The sequence below is a fragment of the Beta vulgaris genome, chromosome 8 (genome assembly GCF_026745355.1).
Source record: "Beta vulgaris subsp. vulgaris cultivar EL10 chromosome 8, EL10.2, whole genome shotgun sequence".
Lineage (NCBI taxonomy): Eukaryota > Viridiplantae > Streptophyta > Magnoliopsida > Caryophyllales > Amaranthaceae > Beta > Beta vulgaris.
In genome coordinates, this window is record NC_079209.1 from 46748792 (window position 1) to 46768721 (window position 19930).

Sequence of the window (19930 nt, forward strand, 5' to 3'; positions counted from 1 at the left end):
TTAGTTTTGTGACTTTTGCAGTCATTTTAAAAAGTTGCAGATTAGTGCATTTTTGAACACATTACATTAGTAATTTACTCCGATCTGATCAATTTATTTTGGTGCGTAAAAGTAAAACACAATATAGAATAACCAAAATCACAAAGGTAACTTTATGAAAATAATTGATTGTACATCAAGATGGCATATTGGGAAAATTAATGTCCTGGATCAAGCTAGAGATAGCAATATATATAATAATGGTTTTTTTTTTAATCCATATGAGCCACGAAGGCAGTACAAAGTATAAAGAAGGGGAAGGGGATTCGAACTTGTGACCTGTCGTTCACATCACCTCAATCTTAAGTAGTAGGCCAAGACATCCTTGGTTTAATAATGAAGTATTTGATAAATAATGACTTTTGGGTAACCTTTTCATTGACTTTTATTTTTATGTGGCAAATAACCAATGAACATGTGGATTTATGGATAGCTAAAGAATCATCTTTTCGACAAAAGCAAGAATTGGTCGTACTAGCTTCTAGCTGCTTATCGAGTTTCCCTATTCTGTAGGGGACACATGCTCGCGTGCCGCTATCTTCTCCTCTCCTTCTCTCCTCACTCTTTTACAATAAACCTTATCTTGAGACTGCCATGAATATTTTCATCCATGATAAGCCCTTCTTTCTCTATTTATTTATTTTTTGCAATTTTTACTTTGTTTTCTCGCTTTTTACGCTATAAATTTGTTCTCAATAAGTTTCATATGTTTGATGGCTTTAGTCCCCCTATATGAGTATTGTAGTAACTCCTTCATAGTGGGTTTATTAGTTTGGTTTCGTTGTCTGTTAGCTGGGTTTGGATCCTGACTCCAGTTAAAGGTTGATTTGTTGATATAATTCTATACGAGATTTCAACGATGTTACTTCACATATAATAGGTTGAATTAACTCTAGTTCTACTTTTAAAATATATCACATCGTTAGACTCCATCGTAGAAGACTGGATCAAACATCGATGTGAAAGAAGGTATTTATACGGGAATAGACCCGACCGTGATGGTGCATCGTCAAACGTCGACAACGCTATTCGCCCAGTCAAGCAAAAGCAGAGAGCTTTCTCGACCGAGAAAAAAAAAGCAATTAAGGAAGAGGTGGATAAGCTATTAGCGACTGATTTCATTGATCCATGTGACTATCCTGGGTGGCTGGCTAACGTTCTGATGGTTAAAAAACCCAATGGCCAGTGGAGGATGTGCGTCGACTTCACAAAATTAAATAGAGCTTGTCCAAAGGACTGTTACCCTCTACCTAGAATAGATCAACTGGTGGACTCCACCAGCGGACATGTGTTGCTGAGTTTTATGGATGCATTCTCGGGGCATCACCAGATCAGCTTGTTGAACACGGATCGAAAGAAAACAGTGTTCATAACGGACAATGGGGGTATATAATTATAAAGCCATGCCTTTCGACCTCAGAACTGCAGGGGCAACATACCAAAAGCTGGTTGACAGGGTGTTCGCGAATCAGGATGGGAGGAATACGGAGGTTTATGTGGATGATTCCATAGTAAAGAGCAAAACAGACCGCGAGCATCTACCCGACCTAGAAGAAACAATCCGTAAGAAAGTACAAGATGAAGCTCAACCCAAAAAAATGTGTCTTTGGGGTAAGAGCCGGGAAGTTCTTGGGATTTATGGTAAGTAAACGAGGTATTGACGCGAACACGGACAAGGTTCGGGCAATCATGGATCTACCTGAGCCAAAAGGCATCAAGGATATTCAGAGGCTGAAAAGAAGAATGACCGCTTTCACGCGATTCATCTTGAAGTCGGCCGATAAGGCTCTGACGTTCTTCACTTTGTTAAGAGGCAACAAGAAATTTGAGTGGGGAGCTAAGCAGAGTGAAGCCTTCTCGGCAGTCAAGGAGAACTTAAAGAGTCTGCCAACTATCTCAAGGCCTAAGACTGGAGACACGCTGCAATTATATATCTTGGCCTCTCCCAGAACAGTCGCAGCTGTGTTGTTGGTGGAGAAAGAGAAGAAGCAGCAGCCCATATATTTTGTCAGTCATATCCTTAACGGTCCGGAGAGCTGCTACCAGATGATAGAAAAAATGGCACTGGCGGTCGTCATAGCGGCAAGGAAACTAAGACCCTATTTTAATTGTCATACTATTCAAGTCCTGACTAATCAACCACTAGAAAAAGCTCTACAGAGAATGGACAGCTTAGGCCGTTTTACTGAAATGGGCCGTCGAATTATCAGAATATGATATCCAATATAAGCCGAGAACCGCTATCAAGGTGCAGGCATTGGCGGATTTTATAACAGAGGCATGTGAATTAGAAGAAGTAGATGAGAAGAAGTATGGTTGCTCGAAGTTGACAAATCTTCTGCAACAAGTGGGGCAGGTGTCGGGATCGTGATGACAAGCCCGGAAGGGAACACCTATGAGTACGCGATCAAGTTTACATTCCCGGCATCAAATAATGAATCAGAATATGAAGCAGCTATTGCCGACCTCAAAACGTGCATAGCAGCAGGTGCAAAAAATGTATCTTTGAAGACGGACTCGCAGTTGGTGAGTGGTCAGCACAGTGGAGAGTTTGAGATACGAGAAACAAACATGCAAAAGTATGTCGAAAAAGCCAAGGAAGCAATCGCCCAGCTGGAACATTTTGAAGTTCAAGCCATCCCTAGGGCCGAGAACACAAAAGCAGATGCAGTGTCAAAATTTGCTAACTCAGATTCATTTAACATTGAGAGAACTATGATAGTCGACATCCTAAAAGAGAAGAGCATCACTGAGAGAACAGTTGCCGTCAATAGCATAAGTCAACAAGGAGAATGGTTCACTAAACTAGTCGAATACAAACCGACAGGAGTGTTCCCAACAGATCAGATGTCCGCTAAGAAACTAAAGCGACAAGCAAACTGGTATATAATATACCAGAATGAATTGTACAAGAAGTCGTTCAGCCTACCCTTACTAAAGTGTGCAACAACAGAGGCCACGAGGATAATGGAAGAAATACATGAAGGGGTTTACGACAATCACATAGGAGGGAAGGCTCTAGCGTTGAAAATACTAAGAGCGGGTTTTTACTGGCTAAGTATGCTGGCGGATGCCCAAATTTATGTGAAAAGGTGTGATAAATATCAGAAGTTTGCCCCCGTGATAAATAGACCAACAAATGATTTGCAACCCATTTTATGTCCGATACAACCGCGACTGGAGGCAAACGATTTCTCATCGTTGGAATTGACTATTTCATGAAATGGATAGATGGCAAGCCGACAGCAAAAATAAAAGCAAATCAGATACATAAATTAATTCATCTGGCAAAACATCGTGACAAGATTTTGTATCCCTATGGCCATCGTCTTTTACCATGGCGCACAATTTGACTGCCGACCGATACAAGCTTTCCTCACAGACTTTAGGGTTAAATGCGCATACTAAGCGGTATGCCATCCTCAGAGCAACGAGCAAGCTAAGGCCGCTAACAAACAAATACTGACCGCTCTCAAGAAAAAGCTGGATGAGTTCAAAGGCAGGTGGACCGAGATGGTACCGACAGTACTTGATAAGTCATATTTATATATAGTTTTTAGGTTCATTTATGTTGCATTTTAGAACATTTAGTTTCATATTTATGTTCATTGTTGCATTATATTCTTAAGTTGTTCTTTTCTACTTCTATACGGTATGTTTTCTTGTTTTTGATGAATTTCAGGCATTGAAGACGTATTTGGAGTATGATTAGCTAAGCTTAAGGATTAGAAGCACTTGGAAAGACGTTACAATGCATAAGGATCGTTTGCATGTTTCATCGTACGAATTTGAGCGAAAACGAAGCGGAAAATCATTAGAAGAAATATGAAAAAAGAGTCATGTCTACTCTTCTGATCATCACTTTTGATGTGATCCTTAAAATCGAGTAATTCCAGCAGATTTGGAAACTATACTTGAAGAGCTTTCCAACGATAGGTGGCACGTCCCGAGGATACTTCTAGTCAAGGAGTTATGCCTTCCGGAAGATTGCATTGTTTCTGCTAGAATCTGCCACGCGTACGTGCGGATCACTAATCCGCCTTGTAAATTACTTTCCTAGTCATATTAGGTTAAAAGATATTATTGAGATTAGTTTTCATGCTTTTTCTCTCTCCTCCCCTCTCACGTTATTTTTCATCTTTAGGTTTTAGTTTTCTCTCTTCCTCTTTTTCTCTCTAGTTTCTAGTTGTAAACCCTAGTTTTTATTCTTCTTCATTAATTCATGAATTCTATTAGTTTCTTTCATTGATTTCTTTAATTATGTTTTCTTTTATAGTTTTAGATTCATCTTTTATTTCATGTTGAGTAGTTTTTATTTCTAGGGTTTGGGAATCCATGTTTATATGATATGATTTGATTGATATTATTCATGGTTTGATTAGTTATTGATTTCTCTAATTGATTAGTGTTTTATTGTTAATCTTGCAATCTGATCAATTGTCTGTTTATATATTGCTAATATCGAGTCATAGATCGAGAGATAGTACCCTTTAGAGGCTTACCTACAATTAGCAAATTTGATTATGTTGAGCGACCGTACTAGCATATGTTGATTTGAGAGCGTTAAGTGCCTGACCAAGGATTAACCTGTGCTCTAGATATATGATTAATTGAAACTGTGATAATATTTTGATAGATTTAAGTATAAACATGGTGAACCATTGCCCTAGATCTTTTTAGTTTGATTTTCGTAGTTTGATTAGTTTAGAACTTTAATTCAATTATTCTTGATCTTGTTTAGTTTCTCCATACCTTAGAAATTATATTAAAACGACCATCTCTCTGTGGATTCGACCCTACTTACCCTACTACATTGTTAGAAGGTTTTGCAGGAATTATTTTTGACGGGTGTACGACAGCCTATTAGTACTGTGGGCGAATAAAACAACAGAGAAGGAAGCAATAGGGGAAAGTCCTTTCAAGTTGGCCTGTGGTGCAGAAGTTGTGCTACCGGTAGAGGTAGGGCTACCCTCTTACCAGATGAAGCAGAAGATCCTAGAGTAAAACGATCAAGCACTTGGGGAAAATTTGGATTTCCTCCCAGAAATAAGGCTAATGGCGGAGCTAAAAGCAGTGGCGTATATGGACAAAATCAGTAAAGCATACAACAAAAGAGTCCTGGAAAGGCCATTAGAGGTTGGTGATTTAGTACTGAGAAGAACGGCCGCCACGGGTAAAGCTCATGCTGAAGGAAAGCTGACGGCTAACTGGGAAGACCCTTATGTCATAGCCAAAAGGCTCGCTCCAGGCTCCTACATTTTGAAGAACATGGAGGACAAGGAGCTAAAAAACTGCTAGAATGCTAGCATCTTAAAAAAGTATTATGTGTGAAGCGATATGTAATCAGTCGAGAGCCACGTTTGTCATATAAATAATACAAATATCCGCAAGCGTTCCATATATCTTATTTCTTATTTACATATTAAAACCGTATTGATGTTAAATTGGACAACGGCCACATAACATGCCCAGTGCAAACATAGCCAAATGACAGGCTCTAAGCACGCTAACGGCCATATTACAAGGCAAGTGCAACAAAGCCAAATGACATGCTCTAAGCACACTAACGACCATTTAACAGGCCTAGTGCAAACATAGCCAAATGACAGGCTCTAAGCACGATAATGGCCATATAACAGGCCCAATGCAAACAGTCAAATAACAAGATTTAAACATACTAACGACCATATATAACAGGCCTAGGATGATAACAACCATATGACAGGCCTAACGCAAACAATAATTGGCTAAATGTAAAAAAGTTGTTAACGACCTAAAATTGCAATGATTACCAACGAATTGACATTTTGTCTCAGACACATTAGTCGCAATAAAAAGAGAAAACATTGTATTACGAATTACTGGCATGGCGGCCAACTACAGGCAAAAACATAGGCAGCCATCAGAAAACGCAATTAAAAATTTGTAACAGTAATTGCACTAACAGTGTACACCCCGATAATTCCCTCTTTTCAGAAATACCTTTTCAATATAAAACTTAGAGAATTACCAACTCATTATCGCCCGTGTGATAACGTATCGGCTTATTCAGAATTTTGCAGCAGAAAACAATTAACTAAACTTTAACTTTATTATAACTTCAATAAATATATAAACAAGGGTTTAGTACTTAAACAACCTACTTTAGTCAAAACACACAAACTTAATAAAAAATATTCTTACTAAATGTAGAAAGTAAACTATACTAGTTACACATTCTCTCCATTCCAGATTCCCAATGATGCACATCTGCGAACCTTTAATGTCAATGTTATACTAAATCTGCTCACCAAAATGGATCACAGGATCAATAAGGCAGAGCCATGATCACACACACAAACAAAACACGTAATCATCAAAGCTGAGTACTACATACTAAAACATAAGCATTCCTAGCATGATACTAAATATAACTTGCAGGGATAAATAATAACATAATCATATAACATTCTGCAGATAACTTTTACTGAACTAAACACATCTTTTTATTACTTTAAATGGAATAGTTATTGGACCGAGCTGTCCTACCAAAAATGCCTTCACTAAGAAGACGAAATACGGGCGCGAATCCATATCCCAAAATGACCTGCGATATCGAGGAACCTTTGACTAAAAGAGGGATGGTGATCAATCCATTCCTAGATAAAGCCATGGGCTACCACCCTGTACTCCAACTCCCAATGTCCAACTCTAGACGTGCACTAGTCTAAAGTCTACAACTATTTTCGTCACACTTTACGTTAATTACCAATTATTACTTGTTATGACACACACATACAAGCAACACAAAAATAATCAAATAATCACAATGAACTTCTTTTATCTTAGGATTAATAAGTGAAATAACTTACAACCCAAAATTAATTTTCCTTTAATCCAATCCATCTTATTTGTTGAACCTAGCCAACAATCCAACTTACCTTTACATAGGCATAATTTCAACTTACCAAATAAGGCCCACAATCCTCATAAAGTAGCTAGTGAAATAAACAATGTATACGGAAACATATGAATAACATCATTCAATATTAATCCTTATAACAAATATTAATCCATCATGCGAATTAATAAATAAATTTCCTTCCACATGTTTGCATCAATTATTTCATATAAACATGAAAATATTTACTCATAATAAATCTCAAAATCACATGCTTGGACACAGGCATAAAACATGTAACAATCCATAATACCAGAAATTATATATGAACATAACAAGTTCCTATACATGATACTAAAAATCTTTCTTAATCACATAGCACACAGGTATGTATGTACCTCGTGTAAACTAGTCTGCAGGCCACTTTTAACTCCTTAAAAGTCTCCTACGAAATATTCTCTGCCTACAAATCAATATAAACTAAAAGCAATACTCTTAAATAAAAAATACAACTCTAAAATATTTAAAATCCCCTTTAAATATATTCAAAAGCTGATTTTAATATCAAAACTTCAATTACTTTTAATTCCTAACATAGTACTACCATACTAGTAATTAAAACTCTTAAAACTCCATAAATAAAATTCTTTTTGAAATTCTAGCAACTTTAAAAATCATAAAACCTTCTTTAAACCCATATATAAACATGTTTAAAATCATAATCTAAATCAATCTTATAGTATCTAATATGCTACTATGGTTTTCTAGTAATTAAAACCCTAAAAATCCATGCTTTGATGATTAAAACTTCAATCTAAAAATAATAACAAATTTGAAATTTTATTCTTTCAATATATAATATACATGAAATCAATATATAAGTAAACGAGGAAAATAATCAAAAGGAAAAGGAAGAAAAAGAGTGAAATACCGAAATCGCGAGTGAAATATGGCAGCAAAATTGCGAAACTTGCAGAGGCCATAACTAATAGAATAATAATCGGAATCGAGTGATTTTTGAGCCTAAGTTCAATAACTTTTTGAGATCTATAATTTTCAAGGAAGTTTTGGATAAAAATGAACGAAACTATGAGAAATCTGGTCAATCAGATTCGGGTGAGAGAGAAAAAGAAAACGAGTCAAAGGAGGGAAAGAAAACCGTGAGGAGAGAGAAAATAAATCTTTCTATGGAATAAAATAATTGGGTATTAAGATATTTATAAGAAGGTTCCTTTTTGGGCTTAGGAAAAGGAGATTGAGCTTAATGAAAATTGATGATGAATAGGATAAACAAATTATAACTTTTATCATCAATATGACTCCTTTTCCTTATTGGGTTCCTCAAGTCCATTAGACTTCTTTTTCAATAGAAATTAGTATTTAAAAATTTTATCAAAGCATACTTAATTAAAATATTTTTAACTTTCTTAAATCCTTAAAACAATTTCATTTGACTTTTAAAATAGTCAACCTTTTTAAATAGTCAAATCATTTTAAAACTAACTTGTGTTTAAATATAAATATATAATACTAAAATATATTTATAAAATCCTTTAAAATTGTGAGGGATTACATATAGAGTATCAGGTTACATGCCATAATGGGCTGAATTCAAAAATATTATAGGAACTTAGAAATTAAAGACTGTTAGAAGCCAGATAGGAGCCTGGAGATGACTGCCAAAATTTTCAAGAAGGTGGCACTTCTTCATCCCCAGTGGCCGGCAGAAGGTTGGCAATGACGTCCTCAGAACATATGTAGGGCTTGCCATCAAGAGGACGCCGGTGAGTGCCTTCAGCAAAAGCAATCTCCATTTTCTCCCAGTCAAGAGATGGATGATTGTGACAGAGGCCACCCATCCGCCATCATATCTCTCTCCAAGGAGAGCAACAAATTCCTCGGACTTTTTGAAATCTGTTAGGGCACGACGGCCAGCATAAAATTTTGCCTTATCTACAGCAGCAGTCGCCTCCTCCTTGGCAGCCTTCAGAGCCAACTCCAGCTTCTCCTTTATCTTCTCGGCAACCTCCAGCTTGTCGGCCTTTAGGCGCAGGTCAACCAACTCCTTATCAGTCTCGGCCTTGGCCGTCTTCTCAACGTCCAAATCCGTTTGCAGCTGGTGGGCACGAACAACAACAACGTCGACATCATCACGACGATCCTTGGCAACTTGTTCAGAACTCTCGGCCATACACTGGTACTTGACATACTATGCTATTAGCTCTACAACAGAGTTGTTGGCCTACAAAAAAAGGGGGGGGGGGAAGAGAAAAAGAAAGATGAGTAATAAAAAAAAAGAGAAAGAGAAGTATCACTTACCACAACCAAGTCATGCGAAAGTTGGGCCGCAGGCGCCACCAGCTTGTCTGTCGGACAATCTATCGTCAGCTGGAGTCCTTTAAGAAGACGGTAGCCTAGAGTGCCACCGTTAGCAGGGATATATGTATAGAGAGATTCATCTTCCCTCGCATCCCAACTCGACCTGTATAGTTGACCAGGAGCAGTATGGGGCGAAAGATGGCAGCCTTAACAACGGCACAGAGGGGTACCTTCTTCCTCTCAATCCATTTACGGACCCGATTCGAGCGAAAACTCGGAGCACTGAAGATCTCATAAATCCTCTGGCGCATGGATGAGCTAGATCCCAGTGCCGTCCCAATGCTGCTTATAGCAGCATTAAGAGGAGACGTCCTGCGCATGACAGAAGTAGAATGCCGGGCGGGAGAATCAACCTGGACCTCAAGACCGGTAACTGGGGCCTCGTAAGCAGAAGTGACTTCTATTGTTTGTCGCTTCTGAGGGCCCTCCACCTTAGCTTCTCGAGGACGCCTGCGACTAATACTGCCGCTGCCCCTATTGATCAGGAGGGAGTTTGATCCCCCTACCAGGAACACGACCCTGAGTCCGTCCTGCACGATGAACAGTCTGGCCAGCCGTACGACCACCGCGACCAGCATTACGGTCAGCACCTCGCGGACCTCTAGTGAGGCCGTGAATGGTATCGTAAGCAAAAACTGGATCTTCTGGAGTTCTAGACATTGGCTTTAAATTCTCGTCTAAGCATAACTCCTCAAGATCTAAGCTACCGGCACCTGCAATCAGAAGAAAAAATTTCAATGAAAAACAAAAACAAAGAATTAACATTGCCAAAGTCCTATGTCGGACCAAAATTCAGGGTACTCACCTTCTGGGTGAGTCCGGCACGGGAGCAAGGAAGAAAAGGGCTCATTGTCGAGAATATACTTGGCATGTGGAAGCCACGTACAAGGAATTCGTGCCTCAGCTTCTTCACTACCTTCAACCTCTGGCTTAGACTCGAAATAATCAAAGGCTTCCTGATCAGCCTTGGAAAAGCCATAGGAGGGTACATCCTCCATCCTAGTGACCGGTTTTGTGAAGTGCCGGCGGAGAGGGAAATTGGCCGGTACCTTTAGCTAGTGAAAGGCTGGTTGCCATCCCTTCAAACCAGTCAATTTTTGGTAGACGATCATTTTATCCTTGACCGTCATCAGCGACCACCAACCCTTCTCATCAAAACCATTCCTTTGCAGCCAATGGAGCCGATGGAAAAGGTTAAGGGTCTCAGGAAAGTCCAAATACCGACAGACCCAAACATAAGTAATCAGGTTCCTCATGGTCACAGGAGTCAAGTGGGCAAGACAGACGTTGAAGGCCTTCAATATCTTCACCAGAACAAGATCCAGAGGGAAACGCAAACCAAGCTCAAAATGATGGGCATAAACAGCTACGTGCCCTGCCGGACAGTCAGTCACTTTCGATCCCTCGACCGGATCACCAATTTATACTCGTCTGGGAGGGCATACAGCTCCTCAACAACCTTGCATTAATCTAGCTCTATGGCGTACGCTCGTCAAGTCTTACAGATAACAGTGTTCTTGGGACCACTGCAATAGTCTAAGGGAAGCCATATCCTGGAATGAAGAACGTCGTCCCGGTCAGGATTAGGCTCGGGACGACAAGAAGGGGCCATACTAGAACTCTCGCCAATGGCGATCTCGGTACGGCGAGCGGTTAGATCTCGACCGGAAGTGGAAGGAACAGTGCCAGCCTCATTTATGTTGGCAATGGAGTCATTGTCTGAACCTAAATCAACAACAGGAGGATGAGTTTAGCCGGAATCAGGAGCAATTTGGTCGTAAAAGCTAGCGTTCGCCACCAGCCCAGCATCTGCTAAGCTATCAAGCCAAGCATGTTCCCTCAAAGGTTGGAAATCAAGATCGGGAACAACATCAGGCGGGGGATTCCGAACGGTCCTACGGGGTAAAATTTAGTGTCTCAATTCCCTAAGCGTCTGGTTATCCCCACTCATCCTAGCGGACAGGTACTGACTAGTCAAACTATCTTGCTCAGTAGTAGAGCGGTTGTTAAGGAATTTAGACCTAAGTTCTTTTGCCATATCGGGCGTAAGAGGCAGATCAGCTAAAAGGCGAGTCCGCCCATCCATAGGGCTAGACATAGACGAACTTTGTCCGCCATTAGGGGAAGAAGGAGAAGACGGTTCACTTTCGGACATGAATGCACTACTCAACTTTTTCTTACTGTCAGAATGGTCCGACATAGTTCTAAGGAAGGAAAAATACAGCGAAAACCTAAAAAGTTTCGAGATTGGTACCTGAGAAAAATTTCGCCGGAAAAATGACCGGAGTGAGCGAAGAAAACTTCCTAAAGTACAAAAACAGCTCCCCAAAATGCAGTAGGAGAAACAGGAACTCGCCGGAGAAGAGGTCGAAGCAAAGAAAAGCACCCGCGAGCAAATTCTAGAAGAAGAACCGAAATTTATGAAAATTCCTCAAAAGCAAGGAGTGAAATGCAGAAAAATGGCCTTTTTGAAGAAATTTTGGGAAAAAAGACGTTCTCAATCGAAAAGTAGAAGCTTTGAAGTTCTCAGAGAAACGAGAAAACCAGAGAAAGAGGTTGAAGAAAGACGAAGAAGTTGAATGAAAAATAAAGAAAAGAAAATTTTGCTTTTAAATACCAAGATGAGCGGCGACGATTGAAAAGCGCATCAAGTACTGCCTTGGATCAACGCTAATAAATAAAAGGGTGGAGAAACGAGCGGGATTCCAGATGTGGTAATGATTACACTTTTTGAAATTCACAACTCACCCTATGTCAACACGCGACAGCATCAGAAACCTAACCAAAGTAGCATGCAAAATTTGTTCGCGTCGTCAAACTCAACAACACAATGACGGTCGCGACCCTCAACGATGCTGGGGGGCTAGTTATATGGGTACTAACCAAGTCTGCTGTCGGACACAGCAGTAAGTCCGACGGGAAATGTCTTAGGACACGAACTCATAAGAGGGAAATAAGTGTTCCTCAATATGAGACCGGGACTGTTGTCGCAGCAATCGAAAAGGACAAAATAAGGGAATCTTCCCTCTGACAGACTCATCACAGTCATACACATGTCAAAAGGATTACCTATCTGTCAGATGAATAGTACACCTATAAATAGCCCAATGGTACTATTTCTACAGGTACATTATCTCTCGTACTAAAAATAGCTTATTTGTCTCTCTTTAAGCTTTCTTTCTCTAATCCTTATCGGACATTCGCTAACTTGAGCGTCGGAGGCGGTTTCCTCGCATCCCTCTCGAGGGTAGCTCACGTTTTTCTTGTGCAGTTCACCACTCGTGGATAGCCCTCAATCACTAATGGACAACTCTTAGGTCCGCCGCCATTTCGTAATTGGAACACTAAATTATTAGGAGCGAATAACACAGTTACAACTCTCACTATTATCATAATAAACTAAAAAAAGAAGATAGAATAGTGAATATGGAATACCAACTGGGGTTAGCATGAGTGGTTAAGGGTTCTCGCTGCTTAACCAAGGTCTGGGGTTCGAGCCTTGAGTATGGAAAAAATCCCAGCTGGGAGGGATGCCGCCCTTTTGAGGCACCCATGCAAACTCCCGCACGAGATTAATCCACTCGTCGAAATCGGTGGGAAACTCCTCGTAATAGGACCTAAAAAAATAGTGAATAGGAAATTGTGTGTAGGATGAACACCCGAAGAATGTGCAAGAGAAAGGAAAACTCGAAGATATGGAGCCTTAATGGAGGATCATGCTAGTGAATCCTTTGGTGGATCCATAGACGTTCATCTTGTGGATTGTTGATTCTCTCAAATGTTGTCCAACATAAGTCGGTTAAGAAGGAAAGTTACTTTCCATCTAAGAACAAATAAAGGGAAAGTAATTTAGTATTGAGTTTTCCTTTAAAAAATTATATTTAGGGAAACTACTTTCCATTGAAAACAGGAGCAAATATAGAACTTTGAATTTGGGGGGTCCTAATTAAACCAAGCAAATAGACAAATAATAACAATACAAAATTTTACATAGCAAAATTATTATTTTTTGTTTAAAAAATCTTGGTCATACTTAATATGACAATAGGTACAAAGTGAAAAAAAGATTGGTTAAAGTTAGAGCTAAAAAGATCCAAAGGAGAAAAGAAAAAATGATAAAAGACGAAAAAGAAAAAGGATTAAAAAAAAAGAAAGAGAAAAATAAAAAGAAAAGTTGAAATTAGTATCCCGGGAGTTGGGTGAGAAAAAAGGATAAAAGGTCCGCATGCAATAAGTTGAGTGAGCTTTTACCAATGAAGTAAGTTAGATTCTATGAATTCCTGACGCAAGAATCTAATTTATTAACTATATAAATCTGTCTGATGTTAAAACAAACAGAAAACTATTTTTCTATTTTGGTGGGGCCTAGGCCACCCAACTCTAAATAAATCCACCCCTGATTTATAGTGGAATTATTTTTTGTTCAACTAAACACACCTTTTTATTTATAGTGCAAATATGACGGCAATATAAGTCGGCTATACAAATACACCTCTACAAACATTGGGAACTGCTACTAAGTCATGCTCCCAAAATGTAAATAAATCAGAGTACTGAGTTATTTTCTGGTGTAGGAAGCTTTTGAAAATGCTAGATTTGTGTAACTAGGTGAATAATTTTCCCTTTTAGATATTCAAGTACATAAATGTTACACGCAATCAACGAATTTATAACGACATAAATTGCTATCAGCATATACATACAGTATAAAGTAACTAAAGCAATAGAGAGATGAAAGAAATTCAGCAAACCAATCTATCTATATCTTGTATATAGTGAATGATCCTACTCAGATTTTTTTCCTCTGCCATTTTATGTAACTGAAGAATGGTTTATCTGCCACAGGTATGAACTTGACGAGCCACCCTAGGGGCCAAGATACGATAGCAATGGCAATACAAGCACCCCATTGCGCCCAATTTAATCTCTCTGTATTAGCAAATTTCTTAAGGAATTCAACCATCACCACCTGAAGGATAATGGTTATACCAATGATGGCTAAAAATAGCTTGTTCTTGTGTATACCCTCAAAGATGTTCTTCTTCTCTAGTTTCCTCGCATTGAATTCATTGAAAACCTGGCACAACACAAAGGTATTAAATAGCAAAGTGTCCTTCACTTTGCTCCCTACACCAAAGATTGATTCTCCCTTGAACTGTAAAGTTAAGAGGATTGCTATTTGGTATAGAGCTTGAGCCATCAAATTTCTCCACATGATGTTAGTAATAAGTGGCTCAGTTCTTCCAACAGGTGCCTTGTACATCAATTCCTTTGTTGGTTTCTCTGTTGCAAGAGCGAGAGCACCTAAGGTGTCCATGATCAAGTTGACCCACAAGAGTTGAACCGCAGTTAAGGGTACCTCACCTGCTGAAACTGCTGCTACAAAGTTGATCGTTAGTGCAGCAACATTTACAGTAAGCTGGAATTGGATGAACTTTTGGATGTTGTTGTAAACACATCTACCCCAATTTAAAACGGTTGCTACTGAAGCGAAATTATCATCCATGATGACAATATCAGAGCTCTCCTTGGCAACTTTCGGTTCCTTGTATCCCCATAGAAAGCCCAATGTCTGCCTCTTTGAGTGCTGGTGCATCATTTGTGCCATCACCGGTTACTGCAACCACATGGCCTTTCTGTTTGAGACATTGCACCATAAGTAGCTTATCAAATGGAGAGGATCTAGCCATGACGCGTATCTTATCAACTTTCTCTATCCTTTCTTGGTCTGTGTAGTTGCGAAATTCTGGACCTTCAACAACAGCACTATTCACATCGTCACCTGCCTGCAGGATCCCACATTCAACAGCTATCGCTCGTGCAGTGAAAACATTGTCTCCTGTGATCATCTTGATGTTTACTCCAGCATTTTGGCAATCTTGAACGGCTTTCTTTACACCAGGTCTACATGGGTCCTTGAGACCCACCATTCCAAGCAAAGTTAAACCATCATCAGTGAGCTTTTCTTGAGCCATTGCTTCACCTTCCTCTAGGACTACTTGTTTGTGTGCAAAGGCGATGCATCGAAGGCTGCTAGCTGCCATGCTTTGAATTATCTGCTCAAAATTCTTCTTTGCATCACCATCCATAGGCTTCAAATTTCCTGATGCATCATAGTAAGAAGAGCAGTTTTCTAGTATCATTTCTGCAGCACCCTTCCAGTGTACATGAACTTTATTCTCTTCCTTTATCTTGATCAACACACCACTTCTTTTCTTTAGTGAATTAAAGGCTTCCACATGAAGTATTTCACAACTCTCATTCAGCTTTATCATGTCCATGTTGAGGTCCAACACCGCCCATGACAGAAGAGCCTTTTCTGTTGGGCTCCCAGAGAATTCGTAATCGGAGATAGAAGAGTCTTTGTAGACACTACCTGTAGTGTTGAACCCAACTCCTTGCTGGATGAATGCAAGAACATCGCGTGCAATCTGAATCTCCGAGGCTTCACCCTGTTCCAATTGATTATGGCCAAACCAGAAGTTCGTCACCTTCATTTGGTTCTGAGTCAGGGTGCCTGTTTTGTCTGTGCAAATGATGGTGGCTGACCCCATTGTCTCGCATGCTGGCAGTTTACGAACCATGGCCTGATCAACCATCATTCTCTTCATTGAATAAGCAAGTGTCAGGGTGACAGCCAATGGCAAACCTTCAGGGATTGCAACAACAACTATTGTAACAGCAGCAGCAACAATTCTGATGACTGAATTCAGGACATCGTTAACACTTGTTTGGCTCCCATTGAATTCTCTTTTGCCGCTCTCATCTGTTGTATGCCCTGTGAAGTATCGAACCAACAATACTACAAGAACAAGGAAAGCCACTGCCAAACCAAGCTTACCTATAGAAGAAGTTAGCTTATTAAGCCGAACTTGCAATGGTGTTTGTTCATTTGTGTTACGGCTGACTGCACCCATCATCTCACCCCAAGTTGTGTTCATTCCAACTGATGTCACAAGCATCTTGCCATAACCATCTGCAACCTTAGTCCCTGAGACTAAGAACGGGTGTTGAGCTCTGTCGACGCTTACATAGTCACTCTCCCCCGTCATGCTTGACTCGTCAATTTGTAAAGAATGCCCGTTGATGAACAAGCCATCAGCTGGTACTTGATCACCAATATTCAAGCAAACGACGTCTCCAACAACGATATCATATATTGAAACTTGTTGTCGCCTCCCACCCCTCACAACTTCTATTTTGATGTTGTTGCTTTGTTTAGATAGCTTCTCAAACTGTTTACTTTGTTTGAAATTGCTTAAAGAAGAGACAATTATAACAAGAAATACAGCCACAAATATGCTTCCTCCATCGTACCATCCTTCTTTCGGACCATTCTGCTTGATACCAAATCCAAGGGAAAGAGCAGCACATAACAAAAGAATAAGGATGGTGAAGTCCTTGAAAGCTTCCCACACAAAATGAAAAAGTCCTAGTGAAGGTGGTTTTTTGTAAGTGTTTGTGCCAAAGGTTTCATGGCGGTTTACAAGATCATGCTCATCACCATTAATACCATCCTCAAGATTAGTTTTGAGAGTAGATGCAATGGTATCTACCCCACCAAACTCTTGAAGTTGTTGAAGGTTTTTTCGTTTGCTAAGTTCGCTAAGAGATTGTTGATCTACATTCGAGAAAGGTTGATGTGGTTCAAGGTTAAGAATAGAGTAAGAAGAAGAATGTGATAATTTAACCTCATTTTGTATCTTTTCAGAAGAAATGGAGATGAACTTTCTTGGATAGTAAATTCTAGCCAATGCTCGTCGCCATCTTTTATTAGGTAAGCTCAAGTTTTCAGGTACCTTCAACAGAAAATCGATGATCACCATGTTAGCTGGTAACATATTAGACATAATGCTGCCTTCTTTACGCGAAGATGGACAAGAAGTTATCCTATATATGATCAACTATATGGATAATCAGTGTTTTGGAGTATGGAAATTTGGAAATGGAATCCTAAACAAACTGATATAGGTACTATATATAGAGCTACCAAATATGAAATATGAGATATAAATGTGGGCAAGATTTTGGAGGGAACTCGTGGAAGTGTTGCTGTAATTGATGCATTAAGAGTTAATTTATAGTACGTACGTCGGTAAACATGGTGGATTATACGCACTAGATTACGTAGTAACTTTCAGGTATCTTGTGTATGAAGTTCCATGTTTCATTTCGTAGAATGATCCTCCTTATCGGTTGATGATCAGAATGCCTTATTCGTGCTGAATTGATGTGGAAACGCGTTACTTTCCGATAAAAAAAAGTAGAAAGTGCGATGAAACTTCGATTATTGTTTAATAGCTTATGGCTACTATAACTATTGAAATATTAACTCTTTATCTATTCAAAAATATATATACATATATTAACCCTTTATTTTTATAAACTAATTTTGCCTTTTCTTTTTTGATCTTAAATAAATATAAAAAATGTGGAGAAAAAGAATTTTATTATTAAAAAAGAAATACTGACGTCGAACGTCAATTACTTAATATCTTCTTGTTGGAGTGTTGTTCCACTCTTTCTTTAGATTCTTTTGTTATCACCATTAACAAAGATTCGTGGAATATAAACAGTGGCGGATCTTGATCAATTATTTTATAGGGGACGAGTAGATAGATTAAAAGTTTAATTGTAAAACTTCACATGATGAACAAAAACACTAATAAAAGCATATCAAAGTTTAATTACTATTATACTATTATCAGTGGCTACAAATAAGTAGTAGCTAACACTGTTCTTAATCTCAATCCTTCAATTTTAAGCAGTTTTGTCTATTTTTTTGTTTGAACATTATCCAATCTTCAAGAAATTGAAAAATAGTTTATATGTAGGTAGATTTTTAAGAAATTGAAGGAAGGGTTCATTAGTAACTAAATCAATAACCAAATTGCTATCTTAAAATATAACAAAAAGAAAAGGCGGGTTACACTTTCTTTTTATGATTGTTAGGAATAATTTGAGGAAAAGAAGTACTTATTATAGTGTGAGAAAAAGAGAAAAAGATAATAACAACAAATGGCCAAAGATATAAGGATCGGAGAAACAAAAAAAGGAAAAAAGGACTATTATCAATGCTTGTACAGAGGTTCGAACTCGTCCCATTTGCAATGTTGCTGTGCATTCTAGCCAATTGACGCCATTTTTCCAACATACTACATTTATCAGGTAATAATTCAATTGAGCTTTTTTTTTCTCTGATATAACTACGGGGGCCAGGCCCCGACCTGTTCCTAACCATAATCCGCCACTGAATATATAAACCAATTAATATGTACAAAAATTAATATACAAAATTTTCAATGTATAAATTGTAATTATAAAATTCAATTTTATGAGTGGTGTGGATCTAAGATTAAAAATAAATATTTCAAATTTCACAAGTTATAATGGTACAACTTTATTATAAAATTATCCTGAAACTTACGTGGAAATGGAAACGATATTGGAACACTGTTGTTCAACGATTATTGTGCAAATTAAATTTCAGTTCAAATGGTTTTATAATTCTTTTCTTTTTATTCATAGGAACAAAAATCTAAGAACAAGAGAAAGAACAACAAAATAAAAACTCGTAAGTGAAAAGTATGGAGTAATTAGACGTGGAAAGCCATCTATACTAATATTTTAAAAGAAGTTTCTAAATAAGGAACTATGTAACATGGTTCTATCATTTAATGTTTACTTTATGTACTACACATACAATAAAAATTGAAAATGCACGGTATAACATTTGATCCCATGACTTCGAATTTATATATATAAACCAAGTGGTGTTTGGTGTTATAATTTTAAAGTAATATATTGATAAATAAAAATCATAAATTCATAATTACCCAGGACATAGCTCCTACCTAAAAAACTAGCTAGTTAAAGTTTAAAAAGATAAGCTCAAGAGAGAGAAATGTTGGAGTTTTTTCCTTAGATAATGTAAAATGGAGGATTAATTCCTCATATGCGCCACACTTCAAATTAATTTCATGGGTACCATCTATGTTAGGGGTGAGCAGAAATTTCGGGTACCCAGACCCAGACCCGGTCCCGGTATGGACCCGCCGGGTCCGGAGCCGGTCCTGGTCCAACTGGGTCCGGGTCTGGGTCCAAAAATTGGACCCAGTTGCATCTGGTTCCAATTCTGGGTAGAATTTTTTCGGACCCAGTACCTGGTGGGTACCCAGTTTGACCGGTTCCATCTCTGGGTACCCCGTTGGAGCGGGTCTAGGACCGGGTACCCGGTACTTAGAATTGATTTTTTTCATGTACTCATATAGAATTGGTAATAGGATAATAGTTGTTAAGTAAAAAGTTAGTACTTAGTAGGCTTTTAGGCCCATTTAATTTTTTTAAAAAAATTTATAGCTCAATTGGCCCATCTAGTATGTTGTTAAACTTACAACTGGGTACCCAATTCTGGACTTGGTACCCACCGGGTCCGTGTTTGGGTCCAAAAATTTAGGACCCGGTTTGACCAATTCCAATTCCAATTCCAAATTTTTAATACCCACTGGGTCCGGGTCAATAAAATTCTACTGGGTACCCGGTTGTGCTCACCCCTAATCTACGTAGGAAAGCACGCGAGAATCTTTTTTTGTACTTAAGTAAAATCGCTACTCACATGAGCGGCTTACCCAA

The 19930-nt window shown here is 38.7% G+C and overlaps 1 protein-coding gene across 1 annotated transcript; it reads right to left on the reverse strand.

Moving 5' to 3' along the window:
- Nucleotides 1-13893: 13893 nt before the first annotated feature.
- Nucleotides 13894-17333, reverse strand: LOC104884782 (putative calcium-transporting ATPase 13, plasma membrane-type). Its single transcript, XM_010669476.2, is given in 2 exon segments — nt 13894-14834; nt 14836-17333. Coding segments are annotated over 2 exon segments (3060 nt in total). The 5' UTR covers nt 17149-17333; the 3' UTR covers nt 13894-14087.
- Between the last annotated feature and the right edge of the window lie 2597 nt (nt 17334-19930).